This window comes from Fulvia fulva, chromosome 4 (assembly GCF_020509005.1).
Source record: "Fulvia fulva chromosome 4, complete sequence".
NCBI lineage: Eukaryota > Fungi > Ascomycota > Dothideomycetes > Mycosphaerellales > Mycosphaerellaceae > Fulvia > Fulvia fulva.
This window is the reverse complement of record NC_063015.1, coordinates 3,517,300-3,539,600: the sequence shown is the minus strand read 5'-3', so window position 1 is coordinate 3,539,600 and position 22,301 is coordinate 3,517,300. Positions and strand designations below refer to the sequence as shown.

At 54.7% G+C, this 22,301-nt stretch overlaps 10 protein-coding genes across 10 annotated transcripts; 6 read left to right on the top strand and 4 right to left on the bottom strand.

The window, feature by feature from the left end:
- Positions 1–282: 282 nt before the first annotated feature.
- CLAFUR5_04733 (37S ribosomal protein S23, mitochondrial) lies at positions 283–1,830 on the top strand (the record flags this gene model as incomplete). The annotated part of the gene is made up of 1 exon (XM_047903881.1): positions 283–1,830. The coding sequence occupies one exon, from the start codon at positions 283–285 to the stop codon at positions 1,828–1,830; it is 1,548 nt and encodes a 515-aa protein (XP_047761345.1).
- A 503-nt stretch (positions 1,831–2,333) lies between these two features.
- Positions 2,334–2,765, top strand: CLAFUR5_04732 (uncharacterized protein; the record flags this gene model as incomplete). The annotated part of the gene is made up of 1 exon (XM_047903880.1): positions 2,334–2,765. One exon carries the CDS (start codon positions 2,334–2,336, stop codon positions 2,763–2,765), a length of 432 nt encoding a protein of 143 aa, XP_047760641.1.
- A 1,087-nt stretch (positions 2,766–3,852) lies between these two features.
- CLAFUR5_04731 (uncharacterized protein) lies at positions 3,853–4,653 on the bottom strand (the record flags this gene model as incomplete). Its single annotated transcript, XM_047903879.1, has 1 exon — positions 3,853–4,653. The coding sequence occupies one exon, from the start codon at positions 4,651–4,653 to the stop codon at positions 3,853–3,855; it is 801 nt and encodes a 266-aa protein (XP_047761344.1).
- An 892-nt stretch (positions 4,654–5,545) lies between these two features.
- CLAFUR5_04730 (uncharacterized protein) lies at positions 5,546–8,838 on the bottom strand (the record flags this gene model as incomplete). Its single annotated transcript, XM_047903878.1, has 2 exons — positions 5,546–7,915; positions 7,966–8,838. The coding sequence occupies 2 exons, from the start codon at positions 8,836–8,838 to the stop codon at positions 5,546–5,548; spliced, it is 3,243 nt and encodes a 1,080-aa protein (XP_047760339.1).
- A 2,075-nt stretch (positions 8,839–10,913) lies between these two features.
- CLAFUR5_04729 (uncharacterized protein) lies at positions 10,914–11,966 on the top strand (the record flags this gene model as incomplete). The annotated part of the gene is made up of 2 exons (XM_047903877.1): positions 10,914–11,279; positions 11,391–11,966. The coding sequence occupies 2 exons, from the start codon at positions 10,914–10,916 to the stop codon at positions 11,964–11,966; spliced, it is 942 nt and encodes a 313-aa protein (XP_047760591.1).
- Positions 11,967–12,356: 390 nt separating this feature from the next.
- CLAFUR5_04728 (U6 snRNA-associated Sm-like protein LSm6) lies at positions 12,357–12,737 on the bottom strand (the record flags this gene model as incomplete). Its single annotated transcript, XM_047903876.1, has 3 exons — positions 12,357–12,391; positions 12,448–12,561; positions 12,617–12,737. The coding sequence occupies 3 exons, from the start codon at positions 12,735–12,737 to the stop codon at positions 12,357–12,359; spliced, it is 270 nt and encodes an 89-aa protein (XP_047760482.1).
- Positions 12,738–12,990: 253 nt separating this feature from the next.
- On the top strand, positions 12,991–13,437 carry CLAFUR5_04727 (Multifunctional methyltransferase subunit trm112; the record flags this gene model as incomplete). The annotated part of the gene is made up of 2 exons (XM_047903875.1): positions 12,991–13,176; positions 13,228–13,437. The coding sequence occupies 2 exons, from the start codon at positions 12,991–12,993 to the stop codon at positions 13,435–13,437; spliced, it is 396 nt and encodes a 131-aa protein (XP_047760475.1).
- Positions 13,438–13,848: 411 nt separating this feature from the next.
- On the bottom strand, positions 13,849–15,164 carry CLAFUR5_04726 (uncharacterized protein; the record flags this gene model as incomplete). The annotated part of the gene is made up of 3 exons (XM_047903874.1): positions 13,849–14,420; positions 14,674–14,895; positions 14,948–15,164. The coding sequence occupies 3 exons, from the start codon at positions 15,162–15,164 to the stop codon at positions 13,849–13,851; spliced, it is 1,011 nt and encodes a 336-aa protein (XP_047760476.1).
- Positions 15,165–15,493: 329 nt separating this feature from the next.
- On the top strand, positions 15,494–16,391 carry CLAFUR5_04725 (uncharacterized protein; the record flags this gene model as incomplete). The annotated part of the gene is made up of 4 exons (XM_047903873.1): positions 15,494–15,904; positions 15,969–16,046; positions 16,108–16,234; positions 16,297–16,391. 4 exons carry the CDS (start codon positions 15,494–15,496, stop codon positions 16,389–16,391), a joined length of 711 nt encoding a protein of 236 aa, XP_047760477.1.
- Positions 16,392–16,969: 578 nt separating this feature from the next.
- CLAFUR5_04724 (NEDD8-specific protease 2) lies at positions 16,970–17,869 on the top strand (the record flags this gene model as incomplete). Its single annotated transcript, XM_047903872.1, has 2 exons — positions 16,970–17,733; positions 17,791–17,869. The coding sequence occupies 2 exons, from the start codon at positions 16,970–16,972 to the stop codon at positions 17,867–17,869; spliced, it is 843 nt and encodes a 280-aa protein (XP_047761137.1).
- Between the last annotated feature and the right edge of the window lie 4,432 nt (positions 17,870–22,301).

Genomic DNA, 22,301 nt, shown 5'->3' with positions numbered 1-22,301 from the left:
AGTCGAGTCTCGTCGTGCATGGAAGGTGTTGGGCCGGGCAGGGGGCCGGGCAGGGGGCCGGGCAGGGGGCCGGGCAGGGGGGTTTTCAGTCGGGCCACGGGAAGTTGCAGTCGTCTTCTCCATGATGGCAGCTTGTGCGTCGGATAACTTTGAGCCGGCGATAGACTGATACGCTACTTCTATCCGGTCACGTGTCTGTCTCTTCCGCGGCCGACGCCCACACTCAATGGCGCTGGCAGTCGATGAGCATCAGCGTCCATGTGACAGCATCAGCCATCAGCCATGGCGTCGCCGATGTGCCTGCGATGCCTGAAGCGCTCTCTAATCGACGTCGAATCCTCATTACCCAGTAATGCCGTCCAGCGGGCTGCCTTCTCGACCTCATCGCCCCTGTGCAGGAACTCGGTGGTGCTCAAGAAGAAGGCCGTCGTTGCGAAACCAGCAACGCGAGCGGGAAGGACGCTGCGCCTGACCAAGAACACGCGCGTAGGGACGACGAGACCGCCGGCCGTTGGCGAACGGAAAGCGATCAAGAAACGCGTGGTACTCAGCAACACCAATGCGCTGGACGTGGCTGGTCTCCAGGACTTGACCGGTGCATATGCAGACATACAGGCAGCCGAGGGCAAAGTGCTCGGTCTTCCAGATGCCACTGTGGATGCGCTGCGAGCACTGGAAGCGTTCAAGCCGACGCAAGCATGGAGTTTGTTCAGACGGCCGGCGAGCTTGATCAGGAAGGACTCCGTAGAGCTGGCGGGCGACATCGCGTGGGTCGCCGAGAATGGTGAGGGCAGAGTGGTGCGCAAAGTGCTGTATGGTGAGCGTGGCAGTGGCAAGAGTGTGCTCCAGCTTCAAGCACTCGCGGTGGCACAGCTGAAGAAGTGGGTTGTGGTGCATATCCCAGAGGCCAAAGACATGGCCGATGCGCATACCTCCTACCAGCCCATCGAGACGCCCAATGGCTCCTTCTACGAGCAGCCGCATTACACGGCGAAACTGCTGGAGAACTTGGGCAAAGCCAACCAGGACCTCCTCAGCAACATGTCCGTGACGCAGCAACACGACCTGCCAATCCAGCTGAAACTCGACACCTCTCTCGCTCACTTGGCTGCCGTTGGCGCAAAAGATCCAGACCTGGCATGGCCCATCTGGCAAGCACTTTGGAGTGAACTTCTGGCACCATCGCAGAACGGCAAAGGTCCGCAACGACCACCGGTCATGGTCACCTGCGATGGTGTTGACCACATCATGCGCCTATCCGCCTACCTCAACTCCGAATCCGAGCTGATCCACGCCCACGAGTTGGTTCTTGTGCAGCACTTCATCTCACTTCTGTCCGGCAAGACCCCGATGCCCAATGGAGGCATGGTCCTCGCAGCTATATCGCAATCGAATCGCGCGGCCGCTCAAACTCTCGACACTGCTCTCACCAGGAACAACCACATCCAGATGCTGCAGCGGATGGACATTGATCCCGAACAGCCGGCCCAAGAGGTAAAGAGGCTGTTAAAAGGCAAAGGCATAAAACGCAGTCTGGAAGAGCGAGAACTGTTCCAGCAGGAACTTGCATACTGGAAGAAGCTGGTACTGCCAGAGTGGGATCCATACGTCACCTACGACAAGTGGGTGCAAGACGCAATGCAGTCGGTCGGTGCCCAGAAAGTCGAAGGACTGAGCAAACAGGAGGCACGAGGAGTGATGGAATACTACGCGCACTCTGGCATGCTGCGGAGCACAGTGACCGCCGGTCTGGTGAGCGAGAAATGGACGTTGGCAGGAGGAGGTATCATTGGACACATCGAGCAGGGGAGTGTACGCGCTCGGTTTTAGGCCATTGGGGCTGTAGATAATGTACAATGAAACACACTATACCACAGCCCCCATCCATGCGCAGTCTGACGCCGCACGAAGAATGAGCTGAAATACACAGATCCTGCGGCGAATCAACCAAGGCACTCGAGAATAGAGGTATCCCTCGTTAGCAACGACAGCAACACTGCAGCGCAGACACCGCTTGTAATGCGCGAACGATGAGAGAGCAGTCGAGCGCAACAGCAAGATAGTCAGCAGGACCCTCTACGGATGTTACCCTGGCCGTGGTCGTTGTTCGTCGAAGGTTTGTGATGCTTGGCGTTTGTCTGGGCATGATCCGCCTACCACAGTGTCGCTAAAGGAAGCTTGCCGTCGAATCTTGAGGATTGATAATAGCACCATTTTATTATCAAAGGCAGACAGATCTGCCTCGCATTTGACGCCGGGAGAATAGTTGTCAGTCACCAGAAAATATATCCTTCTGAATACCGACACGTGTGTCGCCCGCAAGAACTCCCATCATGTCGCAACACGCCTGGACCACAGAGGCCATCCAAGACGGGCTCAAAGTTGCGGAAAGATACGCGGACATCACATGGTACATCGCGTGTGCCCTCAGCTACCCTCTCTACAAGGCGATCCGCCACTGTCTCTACGGAAGACACCCACCAAGACAATCTCATGCACCGCTGATGGTATTTTCCTCTCTGGTGGCCATCACGGGCTACACCCTAGCATTCGCCATCGCATCAGCAGGCCTGCGATACACGATCCCCAGCACCAACATCGGCTTCACCATCGTGCACCCAGTCCTCCCGAATCAATGTACCCCCGAGCTGTATCATCTCGAGCCAGATTCTTGGCCTTGTATCAGGGATGGAGCTTTGGGGTATGTTCAGCGAGTTATGGGCCGACGTGGGTGGCAGCACATCAGACATTCCGAACCGAAATAATTCCTGATGCTTCTGCCCTATTTTGGGGTTTGGCTCGCGCTCGTCGGTCTTTTTCACTTTGACCAGTGGGTCGAGCGCATGACGGGGCCAGGCGATGCAGACAGGGAGCATGCACACGAGGATTAGATGGCGGTGCGCGATGAATGGACACCAAGTACGAAGTAGCACTGAGGAAGTGCTGCAGTCATCAGGGAGACGGCTTGGGACTGCCGGACCCCCAGGTACCGTATGCAGAGTGCAGGAGAGGCTGATCAATTCGGTGAGTCAATCGGTGGAAGTGCGATGACTGAAGGACTGGAAGCGAGACGAGGTAGGACAAGATAGTCGAAGCGATGTGTTAGTTGAGCGTGGGTGGAAATAAACTTGAATGATCCACTCCGATCTCTTGCATTCCATCTAAGGCTGTTGCTACCCATGAAGTGACACACGAGGTGTGTCGGCGACTCTTCCTCCCACAGGCCTGCCACCCACCGAGCCTGTACGCCGTCATACACTTTTTTGCATCTCCAATACCTGCCATCACGCTCCACCGAAAGATCTTGGCTGAAGCCATTCAATGATGCAGACCGCATGCCCGTCTGGACTATTCTCAGTGCCCGAGCGCTCTTGAACCTCCCGGTTGTGTTATATCACGACAGTCCAGCAACACTGCGCGACGAATGTTTAGTACCGGCAGGCTGAGTCGCGGTTGCCTGGCCATTGAGTCCGGCTTTGTGGTGCTGTTGCAGCGTTCCACGATCAACAACAAGTCCGGCGTGTGGTGCATCCCACAATAATGTAGACGATGGTGCGAAATACGAATCGACTATGCAACCCAGCTTTTCACTTTGTCTTTCTGCGAATTGACCAGGAGCTTGGCGACCATATCAAGAATCGCGTCGAGGAGGAGGGGGAGGAGGGTAGCGAATGCGTTAGCAAACGCAGACGACATTGTGGTGCAAGAGGCGGTTTTGGGGGAGAAGAAGACTGAGTCGAGCGTGGAAACGAAGTTGTAAACACCTCCATCGCAGCACTGTGGCAGTTGCCAGCGTTGAGAGCGTAGATACAGGAAAGCGCTAAGCGCTACGAGAGTCAGCCGCTACTACGACTACTCCGGTGTCGACAAGCCATCATTGCTCTTAACCTCAGTCCCAGCTTCGCTCTCAGCGCTTGTGACGCTTGCCACGGATGGGCTCGTCTCAGCTGAGGAAGTCTCGTTGTGGGTAGCAGATGGTCCTGCCTCACCAGTCCTTGCCCTCTTCTGCTCAGCAGCCTTCGTTGCCGACTGGTGCCTCTCCCAAGCTGCATACAGTTCACGTACACAGGTCATGAGGTCGTCGCCAGGGAAACGTGGACCATCCCAAAGTGCCTTGTTGAAAACATCGCCGAAGGACTCACGGTCGGGGCTATCGATGAACGCCGTAACCTCCTGGAGTTGCTGGAAGGGAACATGTTGCCAGCTACCCCACGACCAGCCGTAGGGCCAGTTCGCAAGGTTGTTGCCCGGGACGACTGTGGCATCGGAATCTGTGTTTGACTCGGAGTCGGTCTGCGAGGCGGCATCGTCCTTTCTGGCTGCCTCGCGCTGCTGACGACGACGGTAGCGCTCACGCTGGCGCCAAGCTCGAGCCGTATGACTAGCAGGAAAGCTAGGCAGATCATAGAGATACATAAAGCCGTCCTCATCAAAGCTGATGGGACCCGGCGGTGGGCCAGCAATGCCAGGTACGAAGCCCATGCCTGGTGGCAGGTGGATGTGTGAAAGGTTCTCGTGCAGGATCTCTGTAGGCTCGTAGCTGATGCTCACTGGGTAGCGCGACATGTAGTATGGCAGACCCAGCCGAGGATCGAAGCCTACACCAACTGGCAAGTCGTGGTGCACGTTCCAGTGACGCGGGTAGTTGGCCATTGTGGGAATTGTTGGAGTTGTTGAAAGAAGTTTGGGTTCAATTGGGCGTTGCGCTTGAGTGTGAGTAGTTTCGGTTGGAGATTCGGAGCGGATGGTGGTTGTGAGGAGAAGAGGAAGAAGGTCAGAGAGGGATCTTAAGAGATGCCGGTCGCTGAATGCCGTTGCCATGCTTCATTGTTCACGCTCGTTCGTCCTGTGACCAGTCGCCTTGACCACCTTATTCTTCCTCGAGACGCTGTCGTCAGGAAGTCTCCCCTCGGTTGCGTCCGCTTCAATACCCTTCAAACATGCCAACTCCGCGCAGCCGATGCACGTCTCCCGGGAGTCTCGAGAAGACCTGACAGATCCAAGATCGATATTACGGTATTAAGACATATATCCAATTCCGCTTACCTCACAGCAGGCCCGGTCCACTGATGAGACCCCATCTCCGCCCCCCCCCCTTTTCCATTTACCCATCGCTCAAAAGCAATGCACCACACAATCCACCGGTCAACACACACACACACACACACATTTTCCAAGTCCTTGCATGCCCAAAACAATACATCCACCGCGCACATCTCTGCAGTGCCGACGGCGTGAATGAAATCCTTTCCCTTTCTCCGCCTCGCCTGGCCAGTGAAAAGCCGCCCCTTTGTATCCCGATCGCGATGCAATATGAACAGTCGAACACCAAAAATCCCACACAATGGCGGCGGACGCCTCTATCGATCGTTACCCCAGCGACGCTTTGTCGACCTCGTGTCAATCACATCCAACGCTCGGGTCGCAATCCAAGCCAGCCGGATTCTGCTGAAACATTACATCCTGCGTCGCATCGCTCGAGCTCCTCCTAATGGGGCCAGAAATCACCTGTACGAACAACATGTCCTCGAGGATGTCGGAACATCTAATCCATGCCCGTATAAAGATCGTTGAGAGATGGCTCAGCAGTGGCCTGGGAAGTCGACTTCTTGCCCCACTTAAATCTCTTCTTCTCATCACGCTTCTTCTTCATGTCAGCCCAGCCGTCGTCCTCTTCGTCGGCGACTGGCCGTGTCTGTGTCTTCGGTCCGCCTTTGGGCTTATCAACGACCCGGATGGTGGGCTTGGGTGTCTGCACTTGTTGGCCGTTGTATGGTGTTACCGGGAAGTCGGGCGACGTCTGCTGGTTTGCAAAAGCGTTTAGAGCAAACCCAGATGTCATGCTCTGAGTTCGCGAGGTATCTCCATTCGCGGTAACAGGCCGGTATCGAGAAGGCATCCCAATATTGCTGCGCTCACTGGGTGCCATGGACGGTGCGTATCCATTTGCTCCACCGCCATTCATGTTGAGGCCTTGCACAGATGGTGCGTAAGTGCTTCCCTGGAGTGGCATTGCGCTATTCGGTCTTGGGCCTCTAGGTTGCGGGGGTTGTGCCCAGCCGGTGGGAGGATTCATCATGGTCATCGCGCCACCACCTTGACTATGCGGTCCAGGAGGTCCGTACTGGCTTGCCATGGACATTGGTCGCTCACCGCCAAAGTTGACGCCCAGGTAGTCACTGGTCCTTTGTTGGCCGGGTTGTTGCTGCGGTGTGCCTGGCGTTTGTGGACCTCCCATCTGCATATTCTGCATCTGGATCATGTTCTGCATCATTTGCATTTGCATCTCCATCATTTTCATGACCTCCGGGCTTACGCCACCCGCAGGTTGTTGCATTTGTGGCATCATCTGTGCAAACTGTGGCGGCATCATGGGCATCGGTGGAGTTCCGGAAGGTGCGTATACAGAGGGCGGAGCGAGATTGCCCGTCGAGTTGGCACGCGGCATTGGTGGTGGCATATTCATGTTCGATGGCAGCGGCATCTGTCCCATCGTGCTGAAGCCACCAGCAGCCATGTTGGGGTTTGCGCGCCTCGCCGCCTTTGCTCGCTCCTCTCCAGCAATGACACCAACCAAACCTCCTGGGTGACCTTGAGGTGCGGGTGGCTGTGGCATCATAGGTTGTCCCATCATCATGGATGCGTGACCGTTCATGGCCAAGGACTCCCTTGTGCTTGGATTGACAAGAGAAGAACCGAAGTACGGATCCTGGGGTAGCCTCCTGGCGAAGGCTGGCAGGGCGCCTTGACCTGCGCCGCCGCCATTAATGGCGGATCCAGCCATAGAGCTGCGTCGTCCATGTGCGTCACCGTCCTGTCGAGTAGGAGGTCTTGAGGCACTTGGAAAACCATGCGCCTGCAAGATACCAAGAGGTACATCCTCGTCTTCCTCTTCATTGAGCTGCGAGCCCCGGACAGCATCTGGTGGTGGTCGACCGCTGATGCCCCCGAAATGTATGCCCATTCCGCCGGGAGCGCTCGAGTCACGATCCACAGAAGGCCGTATTGTGGAAGCTCCGGATGATGGTAGGTCTGATGGCCCACCTCCGGTGACCTTCTTCATTTTTTGCCTGTATACCGACATGTTGGCCTCTTGCTTCCTACGCTGGTTAGCCAGATGCTTCACGCGCTCATGCTCGTCCTCGTCATCGTAGTCGTTGTCTGAAAGATCCTCTTCTTCGCTGTGCTCAGCATTGGCGCTGTGGCCATTCCTTTGTAAAGCCTTGAACTGCGCCGGTGTCATCTTCTTGAGGTTACCGCTCTCGGTGCGCTGGTGCGCCGCCGGTCGCACGGCGCGCGACGGAGGACCGTTGGGTGACGCCCCGTACAGTGAGGTGTCGCGCACATCGAGTCTCGTCGCTCGGGGTGTCGTGGCATTGGACTCGCCGCTGAACAGAGAGTCGTCGGCATTGCTGCTAGGGCTGGTCGCTCCTAGCCGCGAGGCGCTCGACAAGGCTTGGGTGGTGGTTCTGCTCGAGACTGGACTGGTCATGGGCTCGTCGCGCAGCTCCACCCTCTTGACCCATCGATCTTCATCATCGACCTGCGTCTGTCGGTTAGGGTAGTGTCCGTTCTCTTTACTGCCGTCGACACCATCATCCATCACTGAGCTGTAGCTGGAGATAGATGCCCTCTCTGGTCCAGGAGACGTGTAGCGTTCAGGAACGCGCGAGTAACCTGACTTGGATCCGCCAAGGAAAGCTCGGGTAATTCCATTCCCATCGGCTGGCCCCGGCGCGGTACCGTCTAGTGTGTGCGGCGAGCTAAGCGCAGGACTGTGCATGAGTCGGTCACTGTCTTGGGCGTATGGCGAGGCGTCGTAGTCATCGCGTGAGGATGTCAGCTTCAGCGGGTTCGGCGAAGGGGTCAGAGCGTTCCGAGAAAGTGTTCTGGGTGGATACATAGGTTCCGACTCCTGCGGGAATGTCAGCAGCGAACCATAGGAACACGGATTAAATGACATACGGTACGGTGAAAGGCACTCGCCGTGGGCGGTGGCAGGGCTGGAGCATCTTTGTGCAGGCTGTCGAACATGTTGCTAAAGTCATCGTTGCCAAAATCGGGTGAAGTCAGCGTCAGCTCGCGCTTGATGGGAATCGCTGTGACGGCCGTGCTGGCATAGCTGCTCGTGGTCATTGCTCGTTCTCGGGGTGGGCTCTGATTTTGCTGCGGCTGTGTTGGAGGCCTGCTGCTCGTATGCACCGGCACCAGTGGTGGAGTCTCTTTGGAATTTCTGGGCTGTCTGTTACCAAAGGAGAATGCGCGTGCTGCACGCGAAGAGAAGGAGGGCGGCGGTGGAGGAGGCTCGTCTGCATCTGCTGCCACGGTGCGGTACATGCCCGTAGTGGCCTCCTTGCGCACAGAGTGCAGGTCGTCCTGTTGCTCGTGGTGGTGATCCTGGTCAACAGACGAGGGCAGCGTCGAGGTCGAGCTGTAGCGGGCCGACGCCGAAGAACTGTCGTAGTGGCCGGAGGAGCCTGAGTTGGTGGTCCCACCACTTCCCCTAGCGTTGTCGTTTAACCGCCACCCCGGTCTGGTATTGTTTCGAGACGTGTGCACCGACGTGTTCGGGTAGGGATCCAGCTGGTCCGCCGACTTGCCTCGCAGTGCGTGCAGCGGCGAGACGAATGGCCGGCTGCTGGTCCTCTCTGGTCTTGTTACCGGCGCGCCATATGTTGGCTTTCCGTCTTTTCTCTCAAGCACGCGGAAGGAAGACGATGCAGATGCAGATGCAGATGCAGCAGGTTGCGCGGAGGCAGAAGCCTCGGAGTGTCCCTCGAGGATGTTAGCGGAGGACTTGCGCCGTCCGAAACCCTTCAGATTGAGTCCCTTCGGCATGTATCCGGTTTGTGGTTGAATGGCTGTTATGCTTTGCGGAGCACTGGGCGGCAAAGAAGCTACTCAGCGCGACTTTGGAAGTCAAGCCTATTGCTGGTCCTGTCGTCCCATGTATGAAGACTATCGTCTGCTCGAGCGTGTTCGGTATTGGGTATGTACAGGACAGGGCCGCCTCGTGGGTCGTGTTACAGCGGACGTTGATCGGTCGCTCGACGTTCGTTGGGCGGGACTCGTGAAATCTTTCAAGGCGTGCGACCAGGCTGCGCAACACAATGCGGCGTCGGTCTGGGGCGAGGGCAAGGGCTGGTTCGACGTCACGCGTAAGGATGGATTCGAGAATCTCGGTGGTCGTGCTGCTGATGAGAGAACTGTAATGTGTTGCGCAATGCTAAGGAGATTGCGTCGTCAGAAGAAGATCCAGGCACGCAGAAGGGCAAGCTTGCAGATCCCCGCCCAGCTACGGACCACCACCTGCACCACACAATCGCTGCGGAGCTCAAAGCATGAAGGGGCGGGACGGGACAGTGCGGGCCAACTCTGGATGTGGATGGTTCAGCGTTGTGCCAGTGGCTCTCGCGAGGCTAAACTTCTCTGCAAGATGGACATACAACTGCAACACACAGCAACGAGGTGGATGGTCGTTCTCTCGATGGCCTGCACTCAGCTGCTGCGTGGCCGTGAGTTGTTGTGAAATCTGATTCCTCGCGCGAGACACCAGCCACACATCGGAGTCTTGCTTCCTTCGTCCTCCCTGTCAAAGGGCATCATTGTGTCCACTGTCCAGAAATACGGTTCGCGCCATGCCCGATCCATGCATGGCTTGCCTCACTCCACCGCATGCGGGCAAGCTCGTCTGTACGGAATCGCTAGGGGCGTGTCGTGCTGATTCGCTAGCAACACCTTGACTCTATAAAATCCAGCCCGTTGCTTCAATCAGATTATCTACATAATTTACACAGCCGAGAATCCAGCGCATGCACTCTCGGCGCCCGCTTCTCTGGCAGTCATCAGCCATTGCGCGGCCTGCTGACGCTCACCACGAAGGCAGCACACACGACCTGGCGGAGGAGCCGAGCATGCGTTGAGACCAGAGACTGCATGAATATCCACCACCGAGCATGTACAGGTACTGTGCGGCGCCACACCCTACCCCAGCAGCGCGAATACAGTAATGCAGTGCACGAGGCACACTGCGCGGGCGCCTCTCTATCTCATCTATTTTCCTTTCCTCCCATCCAGCCGCCTTGTTTCTACCCGCCTAGCTGCTCGGCCGACCGCATCGTCATGCTTCCGACCTGCAATCGACATGTGATAACAGGTGGCAAGCGCTCAACTGCACTGCTGGCCTGCAATATCAATCCCAGCAGCGGCGTTGATGCAGACGCTCGCGCTGTGCCTTCCAGCTCTGTATGGTTCAGTGCGATGTGCTGAATGATGGAATCGTGGCTGCATCCTTGTAACGTTGCGCATGTTCAACCCCGACCACGAGCTCACCTCGTGCGGACTCTGCTGCCGTGCCAGCGTACTGCGTAACGCGTATAACGCACCAGTCTATACCACATCGTCGGAAAATCCCCCAAAGCATGTCGTGCAAACTGCGTTGAGCAGCGGATGGTCACCGTGCATGTTGCCCTCCGACTCCAGCAAATTCATCATCCGCAACCATCTGTCCTTGGGGAGCTTGGCGTCTCTTATGCAAACATTGACCGCTTCCCAGCAGATCGTCGTCATGCACAACCTCGTAAACCGAAACACGCCAATTTCACACCACCTCCCTACGCCACACACCGCCGACCATCCCTCTCCGCCGTGCTCACACCGCTGGGAGAAAAGGCTGGCGGAGGAACTGCTTGACAAATACACTTTGACCGGACTGAAGCCACAGAAACGGCTGGCAGCACAGTGTCAGCGACAAAAACCTGAAACACCACACCAGCTCAAGAAAACTGAAACCCGCAGGAACCTTCCTTCCCAAGCGAGAAAAAGAGCTCGTTGCTGTGCCTGCGTGCGCCACACCTCCCTCCCAGCATTCCACCAACCACCAAACAAGGTCAACACACACAGCGCTCATCGTCATGGCTACACAAGGAGGAGCCTCCGGCATAAATGCACGCGCACAATCCGGCTTCGCCAAGTCGGCTGCTTACAACACACATCGCCCGACGTACTCTTCCTCAATTGTGCAGCTCCTGCTTGAGAATGTTGGAGTGGCCGGGAAGAAACATGCCAAGATCATTGACCTCGCCGCGGGCACTGGGAAGTTCACAGAAGCGCTCGCGGCGAGGGAGGAAGAGTTTGAGATTATCGCTGTTGAGCCGCATTCTGACATGAGAAATGTCCTCGAGAGCAAGAACTTGCCGCGGGTGAAAGTCGTGAATGGGACGGGGGAGAAAGTGGATGCTGTGGAGGATGGGAGTATCGATGCCGTCGTTGTCGCACAGGTAGGTGAACATCACGATCTCATTTGTTTTTCTGGCTCGCTGGGCCATGTCAACACTCTCTTACCCGGGGAATGTACTTCATTACAACGAGCTGAATGGCTCGACCAACAGGGTTTCCATTGGTTCAGTAACATGACCGCACTGAAAGAGATTCACCGCGTGCTAGCGAGACATTCTGCCCTTGGTCTTGTTTGGAACGTCGAGGATTACAACAATGCTCGCGACCACAAGGCTTCGACGCCATGGGAGGCAAGACTGCATGATCTCACCTGGAAAGTCGCAGAAGAAGTTGGCGATGAGGTACCACGATTTCGCCATTTGCAATGGCGGAAAGTCTTCGATGAGCAAGTGAAGAAGACGCCGCTGTCTCTTATCATTGCGAGTGATGACCAGCTGTTCTCGCTACCGATTGCGGAGCAGCAGGAGCCGTTTGAGGTGGCGCTGAGTGTTGATAGCCTGTGGGATCGATACAGCGCCTTGGGGCACATTGCTGCGCTGGAGGGAGTGTATCGCGAGCGTGTACGCAAGACTTTCATGGACATTGTCTCAGCGGACGAGGTGGAGAAGAATGAGAAAGGAGAGGTCACTGTTCATGGCAATACTTATGCCGTCTGGACTACGAAGATTCCGACGGAAGGCCGTACAGGCACTGAGGCCCTTGGTGATGTCGAAAGACGAGAGGAGTAAGATCCCGCGGCGGTACATATGCTATCTGGACCACGAAGACTCCGACGGAAGCTCGTACGGGCACTGACTCTCCCCATGATCTCGACAGACAATCCAAGCAAGCTCATCCCTCAAGAAAACCCCCTCTATAGACCAGATCGCAGTCCTGTCCCAGTGATGTTTCCTCTCGCCTCTACTAAACCCCTCCACCACAGCACGATTTTCATGCCACGGAGCAATAGCCGCATCGTCCGGCATCTCGATTGTGGCGGACTGGTTAATCCATTCCTGGACCGCCAGACCGCTATCGTAGCAGCTTTGATGATTACAATGGTTCGAGCTTTCGCGTATGGCGTTGAGGTATGCGCGCTGAATGCCGATTTCCTCGCGGATTCGACGCTGCATTGCGTTCTATGACGATGCAGAGTCGGAGGATATGTACATGACTGTTGCTCGGTCAGTGAAGTGTATGAGGCTTTAGATAGCGGAATGGAGGGCTGACCGTTGTTGCCACGAACAAAGGCGTCTCCGTAGTCCCGCCTGTGCTTGCCATCGACGTATTCTTTCGTGTCTTCGAGTGCGACGTTCATGTAGCCATCGACGGATTGCAGTTCGCCTGGGCAGACCGTCAGTCTTCATCCCATTGAGCTTGCTCGTCTCGAGAGATATACCTTTGTAGACAACACCTGAATTGAGCTTCACCGTAACTGGAGCCCCGATAATCTCGCTGAGGAAGCCGCTGGGGTCACGGGCGTCACCGTCGCCACCGCCGTTCTCCGGCTCCGCACTCATGTTGTCGTTTGTACGAATGTGGAGAGTGTGTTTGAGACGATGTGGTAACAAAGAATGCGCAGAGTTCAGTGTTGTTTGCTGCCAGTAGTGCGAGGTGTTGTGGGCTTCGACTGAGGCGGAAAAGTCGAGAACCGGCAGCGGCAAGCTTTGGCGAAATTCTTCTTCCAACAACGAGGAAAGGAAAGCGTGATCACAACCACAACATTTGTATATGGAAGCGACACCGAAGTGATAACAAGCATCGATTGTCAAGATGAAGCTTCTCACCCTCAATTTCCTCACATGCGCCCGCAAGACTTGCAAGTCATCACCTGCAGCATTTCCACTCCATCCGAAAGAAGCAGAGCTGGAGCAAGTTGAAGTTGACCTGAATCCACTTTTCATCACGAACATGCTGCCGAGACTGGATTGGGAGGCTATCAAGACTCTGAATCAAGAAGTAAAGAGATCAACATCTCCACATCACGATTTGTGACTGACAGCCTTACAGCTCGGTCTACCAACCCTCCCAGCAGAGACACCAGGCGCTGAGGAACTCGCCGCCGAAGATGGCGAGCCGACGCAAATGCTGAAGGACTTGCATACGCTGCTTATGGAGACGAGTATTGCGAGTGGAAAGCTGGCGTGTGGGAATTGTGGCCATGAGTATGCCGTGAAGGAGGGTATTGCGAACTTTTTGCTGCCGAGTCATATGGTCTGAAGGACTGCATGAAGAGCACTCCAACTACACGGTCTCAGGCACCACCTGAGAAACTTGCAATTCATACTGCACGAGGACATCAAGTGGATCACTCCGGGACGAACAGCGCGATGCAAAAGCACGAGCTATGTGCACGACCCAGCAGTCACAAGATGCGCGAGCGCCCGCATGGCTCATGGGTACTGTCTCCGAATGGTGCCGCGTCACATGCACCGACACGCGCCAGGAACCCGAAGTTCTGGTGTACCAAAGTGGTCGTCAACGTGGAGCCCGAGGCGCCGGTCAACCACGACATCACGAGGAATTCGGCACGTTTGGCACGGCAGAGTGGACGGATGCACGATAGACGCCAACGAATGGATTCACAGACATACTGTCTGACCTTTTCCGAGCACTTCGAGTAGTAGATACCTACGAAAGAGGCTCTGCACCGAGCGGCCTCTGATTACCGATCGTATTCCCCGGCAAGTTCGGACTCGCAATCTCCCAAGCCTGATTGTACGGATACTCCTCCCCCTTCGGCATCTTCCTCATATCACCATCACAAAGCACCCTATATCCATTCCCTTTCGGGCACATCATCCCACACCTCCCATTCCAATCACACTCCCTATACTGATCCTTCGAGAAGTCCAACTTCTGTCCCTTCGCTTGCATCTTCTCAAACCATACCCTTCTCTTTTCACCGTCGCGGTCGTGGATCTGCAGTTGCTTTGAAGTGGTAGCGGCCCAGAGGACGCACTCTACGTCGCCGGGGTGACAGTGCTTGAAGAAGTTCTTGTTGCCCATGACGATGCCGGAGACGTCGAGGAGCCATTCGTCGTGGTCGTCGAGGAACCAGGGCGAGTTGGGGTCTAGCCAGGGGATTCCGGCTTGGTCCCATACGTCCCACCAGGTCTCGCCGCAGACTGCTTTTGCGGAATGAGCGCCGAGGAGTTCGAAGCAGTTCGTCTCGGTCGCGCGGGCGTCGCGTTCTGTTAAGACTAAACTCCATATCAGCACATAACTCTACTCGAGGGCTCATGACAGCAGAGGTGGCCGCCGCTCCAAAGTTGACTGCAATCGTGACCTGCGGAGAGTGCTTCGCGCGCGCGAACGCTTCCACTTCGCAAGCAGTCTCTACGCCGCGATATTGCCATCGCAACGATCGAAAGACTCTCGTCCTCTCGTACGAATGGCCACGTCTATCGTTGAGCGCCCTTGTCGCGAGAGAAAGAGATAAAGAAAGGTACTCACACCCCATCAACAACCCCTCACAATAATACTGCTGATAAAACGCCACCTCACAATGCTTCACCTCCGGGAAATACCACCGCGTAGGCAACGACATGGAAATCATCTCCGTGAGATCCTTGTGCTTGAAATTGAAGCCTTTACATTGTCCGTTCATGTCGAGGTTTATGCCGCCCATGAAGTTTTTCGCTAAAGGAGGAGGAAGAGGAAGAGTCAGCTCAGCTTCTGGACGAATGCCGTGGATTTGGGGCGGATTCTTTTTTTTGAGGATACGCACCTATTCCATCTGGCCATGAACAGCCTCCTTTGTCGTTACGGTAGGCGTTCACGCGGAGTTGGTATTGACGACCGCGCACTGGGCCGAAGAAGCCGATGGGGCGGTCGCGGGATATGAGCGTGTTGTTGAGGCTGTGGTCGTCAAAATCCAGGGTGGTGGGCTCGAACGATGTTGTTGGGGTGGGAGTGCTGCCTATGAATGCCAGAAGGCGGGACATGATGTTGGAGAAGAGCATGGCGACGCAGCCTGGCGATGCGTCACCGTAGCAGGTTCGCAAGGTGTGTGATGGAGAGGTGAAGCGCTGTAACAGACTCGGGAATGTAGTGGAAATTTCGTCGTTCCCAGGGGTAAGAATTTCGAGCGAGTAAGCTGGAACATGCTCACGATATCAGCCTACCAGATCAGCTTTTAGTCTACTTCTAGCCACGAGTCATCAAGACAACGCCACCTCACCTTGAATTCTCCACTCCTACTCGAGCGCGCTCGCAGTCCTCAACACCACCGCCGCCGCCAGCACTGACAGACCCTGGAGATCCCGCCATCACCATGCGTCCCACCACCCTCCTCCCCCTCCTGGCAGCCATCCACATCGCCACAGCACTTTCCTTCAACACAACATCCCTCCCCTCCACCTCAACCCCCTTCCTCTCCCGCGGCCACCGACCCGGCTACATCCACGGCGACCCCAACTCCGACCACCGCCTCTACCCCTGGCTCACGCCCGGCGGCGAAATGAAAAAACCCGACATCACCTCCCCGCGCGACACCTGCAAACTAAGAGACGACTCCGATCCAGGCGATAAAGTGGTTTACTGCCCGATGGGGTATCCCTTCGACATGGCTGGTGCGGATAAGATTTCTGTTGCGTTGTATAGTGGACCGGATTGTAAGGGGTTTGCGGATCATTGTGCGCCGAGGGATGAGTTTTGTCCGAGTAGTAATGTGCAGGAGAGTGAGGTGTGTTCTGACTTGTGAGAGGCGATGGGGAGGGGTGAGTTGGTGCTGACTTTATTTGGGATAGGGGAAGGGAACGATGATTGCGCATCATTTTGCGGAGAAGGGGTGTTTGGAGTTTCCGGAGAGTGATGTGGCGCAGTCGGTGAGTTGTACTTACCAAGTTTTGTTGCAGACGAGTCTGTGCTGACATCCGGCCGTGATAGATCGAAAAGATCGCATTCCACATCATGGATTGGGCACAGAGGCCGCGACATAAGCCTCAACCCAAAATGATGAACTGCAAACTTACGGTATTCGCAGAGAACAGGTGCAAAGGATATCCGTTGCTAGGTGAGTGAAAGGTCCTTGTGGGAAGAAACCGCTTTCGCGTGGAAGCTGACACGCGTTGACAGAGATGCACAACGACGATGATATGAAGTGCCTGGACATTCCGAGCTATATCGCTCAGCCGAGGTCGCTGTTGGTCAAGTGCAAGAAGAGAAAGTGATGCTTGCGCGTCTTGACTCCCACGGCGACGGTGAAGGAGTCCGGAGAAGATGTCGCAGAGGTATCGAGAGACTTTTACTGGCCGTAATTTTGCTGCTGGAATCTGTCCAGCGTGCAGCGAGTGGGAAGGGAATCGGGGGGCCCTGTCAGATCTGCATCCTAGTAATACTTAATTGGAGGCTCGGTCTTGTGTTGATCAGATGTGACATGAGCCCAGTGAATAATGTGATTGTGCATGTGATGGAGTGAAGGATGGATAAAGAAATCCTTGCCCTTTGTGAAGACGGCCTGGGTTCTACCGAATTTCGACGTCATCCTTGTCTTGCGTGAACTTTGTCCCTCATCCTGGACTCGACCATCTCGAGCTTCATTGCGCCTTTACCTGAGAAATACGTAAACATCGGCGGTGCGCGTCCTGGCATTCGTCGCTTAGGACGACATAATACTATTCGCGACATCCTTCACAGCGGCCTCACCTTCGAACACCTCTTCCCTCTTCCGAGTGGCACTTCCCGAGTTCTGCTTCACCCCGCGACTCGAAGACCACCATCGCGCGATAACCACACGACCGGCATCGATATGCCTCTGCAGAAACACAACAATAGCAGCAGCTCGCGCTCGTCGCCCTCTGGCTTCCACCCCTTCGGCGGCCGCGTGTCGAGACACTTCGGCGATTCGCTATCGCCAGAAGACGCATACCTCAGCTATTACGATGTGCGACTGACGCGCGAAGACGTGGACTCGATCAAGGGCGACTGGCTCACAGACAACGCGATATCCTTCTGGCAGGAATACCTCGAGCGCGAGAAACTCACTCACTACCCGCAAGCGCACATCGTCCTCCTCAGACCCTCCATGAGCTTCATGCTGCAGCAGACGCAAGATCCACTCACAATCAAGACCGCACTACCAGACTTCACGAAAACGACACATGTGTTCCTGCCAGTCAACGACTGCCGTAACGCAGCCGTCGCGGAGGGTGGTTCGCATTGGTCCCTCTTACTGGTCTCGATCATTGACGGGGTTGCCTTTCACTACGACTCACTCGGTGACTGCAATTACGACGATGCCAGGCTAGTCGCGTACAAGATCTCACAATTACTCGGCAAGCCACTCAAGTTCATCAACCTCGAAGACTCGCCTCGGCAGGACAACAGCATGGACTGTGGAGTGTTCGTGTGTCTGCTCATGCAACACTTGCTGATCACGCGGCTGCTTAAGGCACATGCGCAGGACAAGATCTCCATGAGCATGCGCGGAAAGGAGGTGGATGCATACGGTGGTAGGAAGGAAATGATGCGCATCATCGACGCGAGGCGGAAGGAGGGCGAGCGACGAAGATCGTAGGTCATACGTGGGATGTGAGCCCTGTCCAAGAGGTTGGCTAACATTCTATCTAGTCGCAGCCACAGTCCGAACGTGTCGCAGTCAAAGTCGAAGAGCCCGCCTCGCATTGGTGCCGAAAACGATGGTGCTTAGGAAGCCCCACCACTTGCGAAGTGTCCTCGAGTCGACAAGAAGTACTCTAATAAGAAGAGACTGCCGATCCGCGAACGACGCAATTCTCGACGCAGAGCCACGATTGCTCTGGACTACGATTCAACTGATGATGATTAGCGATGGCGTTCTGGAGGATCTGCATTTGCTGCATAGCGAGCTCGATTGCTTTACAATAGCATTGTTATTTGTGTACTATTCTGACTCACGTACCGATACTACCGACCTTCAGCGCTCAAGACCGTTCATGCGGTGTCCTCGATACTTCCGTTCCCCCCAGATCGCCGCCTTCCCCCCAGCAATAACCGACGATATATAACATACGTAGCACAGCGTATTTGCGCCTATATCGTATGCTTGGCATCATTATCACTTCGCTGCAAGGAGCATATTAGAATGAGGCTGAGAAAAGGTGTTGTTGCTGCTATCTACTCAGGGCCCATTGGCTTCTGCCCTGCAGCCCTGTGTCCACGCGCTATATATGCTGGTTCATACTGATCAAGCTGTCGTTGCTGCTGCTGGATGTAATAGGCCTGTTGTTGCTGTTGCTGATGTTGATACTCACCTGGCCATTGCTGCGACTGTTGGAAGTGCTGTTGCTGGACGACACTGTGGTGTAGAGGCCTCACCGGCTGAGTCGATGGATACACTATCCGTTGCTGCTGTGACTGCTGTAATTGGTGTTGTTGTAGCGCAACCTGTCGACGGTGTTGCTCAGCTAATATTGCTTGCTGTCGATGGTGGTCAGCCTGTAATCTTGCTCGCTCCTCCTCAGCATGTTGTCGCTGCTGCTCACGAGCCTCCATCTCAGCGAGTCGTTGGCGTAGCACATCGACCTCACTTGGCTGCTTCGGCGGAGCTGGTTGTAAGGACTCCTGCCGAAGGTTGTAGCACTCGTATCCAGCAGCGTGACAGGCAGGACCACATGCTCGATTGTCTCGTTGGCAAGGGCATTGCTGAGTGCGGCATTGGCTGCCCTTGCAGCTACAATTAGGTACTGTCTTCTTCAATTGAGTAAGTGACACTCCAGGCTCAAGAACGAAGGCAGCAGTCGTTGCTGTAGCCGGCTTCGCTCTCTTAATAGCAGCCTCATTCAAGTCGTCTAATTCACGAGCAGTGAGTGCTCGCTTCGTCGAATACAACGTTGCACCACCTGTCATAGGCTTGCGGTTGCCAAAGTAGATGTCAGGCTCTCGCATTCGAGGTGGTAGCTGCACCTTCTCAAGTAGCCTCATCTTGTTGAACTCAACGAACCAATGGAGGTCGAAGCGCTGTGGCAGCAGCTTCGCAGATCGTCGTCCATTCACCTCAAGAAGCTTCATGATATCATGAACGCATGGCCAGCCTAGAGTCTTAGTAGTGTAGTCGTTGCACTGACACTGCTTACAGCCGCAGCTATACGCAGAGTGCTTGATCTCATTGCCAGCATCGTCAACCCTATAGTCATTATAGAGCAATGCTTCTGCGCGCTTGTGAAGCTCAAGCACTTCGAGCAGTGCGTAGTCACTAATACAGCGAGTTACGCTCTGCTAGAAGTGACCGGTTAACACCTTGTGACAACGCTTGCGGTTATCAGCGAGTTCACTACGTCGACGGTCGTGGCCTTAGTTCCACCAATTCAGCATCGACTCGAAGAGTGTGAAGATATCGTGGCGGCTGCTGTGGTTGAGCCACTCCTTAATGCGGCCGTGACATGCTTCAACTCGTAATGTTGTCTTCTCGCCGAAGTGCTTGATCTCGTTTGTCCAGCAATAGACAATACGTGTCTTAAAGCGCCACTAGTTAACGTGTAAGTACTGCTTAAACATTGGATACACCATATCGAGCTTCGTAACGTTGCTGTTAAACTCGTCTTCAGACTGACTCCGTACGGTGTAAGTGAATAGCTTCAAGAATTGAGCAGTAGATGGACTGTCCGTCCAACAGCCGTCTTGCCTAACCTGTCCGAATTCACCTCTCTCCTTCCGCACACGTACAAGGATGTCTTGCTATAGATGCCAATCGCACACAATATTCGTGCTTTCTGGAAAGACCTCGTCGACGGCGAACATGAGTGCCTCTTTACGGTCAGTACCGAAGACCGTAGGCATTGGACAACTAGTCTGTTCAAGGCCCTTACGAAGAGAGCGTAGCAATTCGACAAAGTGTGACTTGTTAGGCTTAGGTCGAATCAAGCCAACGCCCAGCTCGATTGTATCGTTTATAGGACCAGCAGATACAATGTCAACAAGCTCTATGTTATACAGGTTTGTGCTGTAGGTTGAGTCAATACAGATCGTATGCGGCGTATTCTTGAAGGCTTTAAGGCTCTTCGGATGAAGGGCTATCATGCTTCGAATTGAGCCTGTCTCGGAGTCCGTGTAGATGTCATGATATATAGACTCACTGTTAAGCAGATTGACCATCCTCTCTACTTGATTATGCTTACGCCGAGCGTTGATATTACGAGCCTAAGCAATGTTATAAATGTCGTGAGGCTTCAGCAACACACGCCCCCTGAAATAGGCCATAATCTTCGCTGTCGACATACGTGTTTTCTGAAGGCGTTCAAGCTCCTCTAAGAACGTAGCAGTCCTTGAACGTTGGCGGTATGTAACAAGCGCTATTACATCGTCCGGCTTATGATTGTGTCGATAGTGTTCAGGCTTATTCGAATGCCGTATCTCCTACTCCCCTTCAGGCTCGTCTAGCATAGCAGCAACAGCGTAGAAGTGGAAAGGGCAACCACATCGCTTAGACTTCTTCTTCGCCTTGTTCTTATCGGTCTTAGCAAAGCCAGCACAGCAACACACTACCTTATAGCGATACCGCTGTCCAGCACGGTTACAATCCTTGGAGCCCTTCGGATCTGGTCTGTATTCGAAGCCCTCCTCTTTTCCAAACGCGTGGTAGTAATCGGTCAATTCCTTCTCGCTAGAGAACGTGTCTTCTCGCGGCATAGGACCATCTGGCACCGGCTTCATAATGAACGCGTGCTTCTGAGGCCGTGGTGATACAGAGCGTGTCGAATATTGAGGTCGTATGAAGGTGTGAGAGGTGATAGACCGCGTTCTTCGACGCCCACGCGCATCTGAGTCGGAGCGGTCAAAACAAGGTGTTTCTGGCAGCACAGGCGGTTCGGCGGCGGCGGTGAGGTCGATAGCAGGTAGCTGTGATGCTAACAACACCGTCTCGTAATCGTCCATGTCGCTATTGAGGTGGTAGTGTTGCAATGGATGAGATTAGGCTTGAGAAAGTGCGAAAAATGAGGTCCTAGGAGGGCGGATTTCGAGATCACCTCCCAGTGCCGCTGCGAGCCCACAACAACCTAACAACGCGATTAGACGCGATAACATTAGCTTGAATTGATGCGATATTGAATGCCATTTGATACAGGAGCCTATATGGCTATATCTGAAGTGTGGGTATTGCTGGGGGGAAGGCGGCGATCTGGGGGGAACGGAAGTATCGAGGATGCGGTGTATCATACACGCGGCAAGTATCAAGTATTCGTTATGCATGGGCCCAATCTTTTGGTTCAAGCTAAACCGCTTACGTACGACGGCAGGAACCAGAAACGGCTAAGGAGGAATGGTATCCTTGGCTAGGTGGCTACAGTCCTGGGCATAGTTCTTACAACCCCTGTTCTTCCACCTTTCCTCATTAGGAAGGATGTATCCACTGCTTGGCGTAGCTCACCACCTGGTGTGTCCTCCATTGTTGGCTATTACTGCCTCGTAGCGTTCTCGCATACTCTTGCATATACGTTGTATGTCCTCGGGTATGAGCTTGGCCCATTCAATCTTGATAGCAGCTATTACCTCATCTCGTGTTGTAGGAAAATGAGCACCTACCCCATGCTTAAGAAGAGCCCATAGATTCTCAATAGGGTTGAGATCTGGTGAATTGGCTGGCCATTCCATAAGGTGTAGGCCCTTCTCCTTGAATAGACTCACCGTTGCCTTCGCCTTGTGGATTGAGGCGTTGTCTTGCATAACAATGCAGTCCTGCGAGCCTGTTGACACTCGCTGCTTCTCAATTGCCGTGTGGATAAGAGGGACAATCTGGCTGCGATACACCTCACCGTCGACAGAGCCCTTCTCGAATATATGGACTTCCATAGGTCCATCTGCAGAGATACAGCCCCATATCATACAGGCTGAGAACTTGCGGAAGCGTGCTGTAAGACAGTGTTTGTGATAAGCCTCATCTGCCCTGCGTGTCACATAGACCTGTCCGAATATTCCACACCTGAATGAAGCTTCATCTGTCCAAAGGACCTGAGCCTACTGTTCCACTGTCCATTTAATATGAGCCCTTGCCCATCGAAGCCGTGCCTCCTTATGTTTCTCAGTCAACAACGGCTTGCGTGTTGCGACATATCGTGAGGAGCCCTCCTTCTCAAACGCAGCTCTTACTGTCCGGACGTCGCTGA